The 5,547-nt window shown below is 36.9% G+C and overlaps 1 protein-coding gene across 4 annotated transcripts in view; it reads left to right on the top strand.

The window, feature by feature from the left end:
• Positions 1-1,517: 1,517 nt before the first annotated feature.
• LOC122063642 (two-pore potassium channel 3-like) overlaps positions 1,518-5,547 on the top strand; it is a 36,794-nt gene continuing 32,764 nt past the window's right edge. For all 4 annotated transcript variants that reach the window (XR_006135422.1, XM_042627335.1, XM_042627334.1 and 1 more), the window contains exon 1: positions 1,518-2,605. Coding sequence is in view for 3 of the 4 variants with exons in the window: in XM_042627335.1 (XP_042483269.1) it covers positions 1,569-2,605 (1,037 nt within the window). In the remaining variant the exon portion in view is untranslated. The remainder of the gene's footprint in view (positions 2,606-5,547) is intronic.

The raw sequence follows: 5,547 nt of genomic DNA, 5'->3' as shown, positions 1-5,547 counted from the left end.
AAAAAAAAAAAAAAAAAACCCACCAATTTAATGAATAGTCAATGCATGGAATCTCCCATACATCAATCTCTCGTGATAAGGGAAGTTTAATCATATTTCTAACTGGGTTTATCTTTCTTTTTTTTTTTTGGAGAAAGGAAAGAAAAACTTCATAACTTAAAAGAATTCTAGTACATCAGCATCAGAACCTTTTAACAAAAAATTAGGTTTCAATTTCAAAGGCGTGAAGATGAAGGAGGCATCGACTAGGGTTCAAGACTAGGTTTGAGATTTTAGGATTAAAGATATAATAAGGATAAAATGGTTATTGACTTAGGATGTTTTAGGTAAAGATATCATAAGGGTAAAATAGGATTTTCAATAACACTTCACTCACGGGTGTTAGTTGGGTATGGGTTTATTTATAATAAACGAAAAAGGAAGGGGGTGGATGTGTAATAATGGCAAAAGTGAGGAGAGGTGGATGCAAATTTTCCTAATATCTTTTTAGGAGAAGAGATCACCATCAGATCACATGGCCCTTGCAACTACTCGTAAGGGGGGCAATGAGAGCATGTGCAGAGGCATCAACATCGATGGGATTTTTTTATTTCAAGGGGTGGGTGATAATTTTGTGCTCCTTTCTCCTCTGCGACCAGGTAGTTTTCTTTTTTCCATTGTCCGTTGTTTTATTCTCAAAAGTCCTCAATTCAATGCCAAAAAGATGTTTTCAACTTGTAAGTCACCTAATGTATTATTATGTTATCTAAAAAACCTATCATTGTCTTATATGTTTTTAGCATACATGTGAAATGACATATTTAACCTTACTAAAAGAAGAAGCGTATTATATTTAAAGGAAAAAAAAGTGGTAAAATTACAACTTCCCAGTTCTGCTACTTTGATTGAAAATTTTTCTGCACCATCAATAGTTGTACATATCTCTTACCCCTCCCACACATAGAGAGTATGGGGTCGATAATATCCCTTACTGTTCCCGATCCCCCATGGAGACCGGACTGAATTCCTCTATCTGGCACACATCCAATTGTCAAAAACGTTCAGGCACAGAGTTCAAAGTGGTTGCACCCAGTCCAAGATGTTTCTGGGTGTTGGATGCACGCCAGATACCTCTTGCTTCATAGAGGATCTAAGCCCATGTAGACCATCTGAACCCCTTGGTCAAAGGATTCTCCATTGACCGCTGGGTATTGAAAAAACTGTCCTTTATAATTTGTTCCGAGATACTTGTGAATTTCATTTGTTGTCCGTGTCCATCGAGACATTAATTGGGTTTGGCACCAACCAGCCTATACATGGGAATAGACTGATGGTTGAAGCAGTTTAACTAGTAATATTGTGTTTTTGCCCTGTTTGACCTCTAGATGAATAACCCATTCAAACCAAACTACTTTCCATACTTGTGGGATTGACTTTTAGTTCATACCAAAAAAACAAAGGTATTGACTTTTAGTTGAATTATACTCATCATATTGATTTCCTGAATCAGACGCAAAAAAGGGTAAAAAAAAAAAAATAATTAAACAGAGCTTAAAAATTTATCTGATATTATGTAACTGAGTTCTCCCATGGATGATGAGCTCTTGCTCTCCAAGGAAACAAGAGATGATGATGATGATGATGAAATTAGCAAAGCTCCCCTGCTGAGAAGACCCACTTCTTCATTTGCCCATTGTATCAATTCAGATCAAGTTATCATTCCAATTGTTTCTCCATCTTCAACTCACAACACAACCAATCCACCTTCTTTCTACAACCTCATAGCTGAGTTAAGCATAGATAGAAGACCAGCACATCGTTCACACAGCGCCCCCTGCTTATTCACAGACACAAGGGAGGTTCCTTCAGCTTCTTCCATTGATCCTAACCCCACTCTGCAATCAACCCCTTGGGTAGTTCGACAAGCCTTCATCGGTGTCTTCTTGTATATATTAGTTGGTGTTGTGATCTATGTAGTAAGAAGTGGAAGTTTTGGTGGTCATAAGACCTTTAAACCTATAGATGGATTGTATTTCTCTGTGGTGACTCTTTGCACAATTGGGTATGGTGATATAGTACCCGATACAGAATTTACGAAGTTTTTTACTTGTTTGTTCATTCTAGTTGGTTTTGGATTCATTGATATATTGCTAAATGGATTAGTAACATATGTGTTGGATCAGCAAGAGTCAGTGATGTTGAGTGCAGTGGATGAGAATAGATTTAATGAAATGTTTCAAGCTTATGTGATTGACAGAGTTAAGGGAAGAATGAGGATAAGGATGAAGGTGGGATTGGCATTAGGTGTTGTTATTGTTTGTATTGCAGTGGGGACGGTAATGGTGCATTTACTAGAGGGATTGGATTGGACTGATAGTTTCTATTTATCGGTAGCTTCAGTGACGACGGTGGGGTATGGAGATTACGCATTCAAGACTTTGAAGGGTAGGTGTTTTGCTATCATTTGGCTCTTGGTAAGTACATTGGCTGTTGCAAGGGCTTTCCTCTATTTAACTGAGTTAAGGATTGACAAGAGAAATCGAAAGATCGCGAAATGGGTTCTTCAGAAGAAGATGACTCTGGGTGATCTAGTGGCTGCTGACCTCGACAATGATGGTTCTATAAGGTATGTGATATGAATACTACTGCTACTGATCATCAACTATATATATAGGGCTATTCATAATTATGAACTGTGAGGAGGCCTTGCTTCCATCCATGAATCTTCTTTATAAGGGTCGTATTCTAATTGATTGAATTAAAGCATTCCTTCTATGATCTTCCAAATTCCATGTGGGAGGGGGGGGGGGGGGTTCCCAATAAAGATAGAATAATGGACTGTCCTGAATCCTGATGCTGTGAAAGCTTTATACAAAGCCTCTGTAAGAATTGAACACATCCTTCCTGCTCTTTGCCCAGCTAATTAAGTGGGTGCCATTTCCTCTGTGTTATCTTCAAGTTTAGTCTAACTATCTTCCCAAATTGGGATATTTTCATCATTGCCTACCTCTAATGATTCTTTTCTCCCTAAATTTTGTTATACCCTCCTCACTAACTCATAAATGCTGATGATACTTTCTCAGGTTCCCAATCTCCTTGTTTACCTTAAAAAAACGTAAATTATTGGGAGAAGTTTTCCACTGTACACTAAGGTTCATCACTCTATCCTAAGATTCACAAACCCCTATAAGATTTTAGAACCTTCCCAAAATACCCTTGATACACCACACTCTTCCAAGACCCACTCAATGTATGAGAATCAGTGAAAGTATTTTCATTCACCATGTCCTTAGGGAAACTCGTTCCATTATTATATCATTCATTGTTTCTTTACAAAATTTATGTTATTCAAACTTCTCAACTCCATGGCTCCCAGGCTTCTTTGGTTTCCATTCTTCATGTTCCATCTTTAATTTCCATAGTTGATTTTGGATTGCATGTGGTTTAATGCATGACAAAGAAAGTCTAAAGTGAAAATAAGTTAGAATTCCTATTTAACAAAGACCCAACAATTGATCTTATAAGTAGAGATGTGTAATTGTATAATGTATTTGTTTTCATTTTTCAAAGACTAACACAAATAAAAATTTTCAATACTATATGATAATTTTTCTAAAGACAAAAGACAGTTCATATGAAAAAAATAAATAAAGGGGGAGGGATCAACACATTATCAATGTGTATTACACGCCATGGGAAGAAATGTATGTAGGTTTATATGGGGGCATGGTCAAAGAGTAGAATGTAAGACAATGTGAGAAGGCATGCATCACCAGCAGTGTGAATATCGTTTTTCCAAACTTTTTTTTTTTTTTCAGTAAATATTTTCACAAACTTTAATTTACATATTTTTGCACTGCATATTCTTTTTTTTTTCCTTTTACTAAAGACGGGTATTCAGGCCTCCGACTTGATTAGTAGCACGGGTCCATATTAACCCTACAACCACATAGACTGGGTCATATCAAGGTTGAATGAGAATCATTCAACTTTAGCTGAAAGTAGTGAAGAGCATTAACCACTCATGTATGAGTGGCCCCAAGCAGATAAGAGGTGTCGAATTTAAAATCGCATGCTTCCTGAGGCGAAGTTTCATTTCTGATAAGAAAAAGGATCTCATATTGTCATTTAGATCTCTGACGGGAAAGGATTTCTAATAGTCATACATCCCAAAATGACTATTAGAGATCCAAATTGATGTCTTCTTTTCTGATTGTATGAGCCTCTTATTGTGAAACTTTTTATTTTATTATGATTGGTGTGACATGAAAGATTCTTCTACATTGCACTATAAAGAACCTTCTCCATTTCATTAATTAAATTTTGTATGGTTTTATATGCTGCTTCTACCAAAAAACAGAAAAAGTTTAAGTACATGTACTATATCATTACACTAAAGCAGTAAAGCATCCAAAAATAAGGGAATGTATTTCCTCTATCAACAATAACTGTGATCATACAGGACACATCACACACATTTAACTCTTTATTTTTGGCCAATTATATATATATAAAAAGGGAGAGAGAGAGAGAGTTACTCCATTAAATTTGACATGTGACTTATGACTAGGGATATAAAACAGGTAATCGATTGGTGCCAATTCTGATGTGGATTGGATTGGAATCAACCAAAATTGGTATGAACAAAAAACGCCTTAGAATCAGCCAGATCTGAGGAAAATTGTAATGATTCTTGTGTCCACTGATTCTAGTATGAATCAAACGATTCACCAATCCGATTCTCGATTCTTAATTCTTAAACCTTACGTGTGACCTGTCCTAATGAAACCAGTCCATCCGGTGTTAGCAACCATCAAATTAACTTTTCATGTGGATGCAAATAATTGATACCAAACTAAACTTTTCCTTCGTTGCATGTGGATTAAAGAACAAACAATCATTAGTTATTGCTTGTAAAGTGTGAACTATTAATTGTAATGTATGGGTATTTATCATGTATAATGAAAACAAATTGATTCCTAGATGATATATTAACAAAATCCAAAAAAAATCTTAGTGATAATACAAAATAGGTGACAAAATTCTGCCTAAATAGTAGAAATATGTGATAATATGTGTTGCTGCCAAAAAACCCCGTGAGTTGGTCCTGCACAAGCACAGACGGCAGAGGCCCGGAGCTTTGTCCGGGGTTAGTCCTTCAACGCTCAAGTTAGGGTCGGCCGCACAATTTTCAGTAAGGGAGTAATGGTGAGGGTCTGAATGCTTACCTTCTTCCTTCCTCTCGGCCCCCTTATATGGTTCCTCGGGTCCAGGGTTTTTCCTTGCCTTTTCCTTTGTCCTTCTCCCATATGGCCATCTTTTTTGTGGGGAATATTCCCCTCATGCAAACGACGTGATCGAGCGTGATTGAGTCCTTGGAATCCCTATCTGGTGGGCGACACGTGTCATTTCCCCACCGAGAGATCAATTTGGCTGTATCAGGAGCCCCCTTACTCCCACTAGGGGTCTCTCCCTGTGGGAGTAACCAAGTTTTTCGCAATCATCGTTATTTTCTTCATCACTTCCTTTTTTCCTCCTTTTTTTTTTTTTTTTTTTTTTTTTTTTTTT

Source organism: Macadamia integrifolia, unplaced genomic scaffold (genome assembly GCF_013358625.1).
Source record: "Macadamia integrifolia cultivar HAES 741 unplaced genomic scaffold, SCU_Mint_v3 scaffold1400, whole genome shotgun sequence".
In the NCBI taxonomy this organism is placed as follows: Eukaryota; Viridiplantae; Streptophyta; class Magnoliopsida; order Proteales; family Proteaceae; genus Macadamia; species Macadamia integrifolia.
Note: the sequence above shows the minus strand (reverse complement) of the source record. Positions and strands in the feature narration are given on the sequence as shown.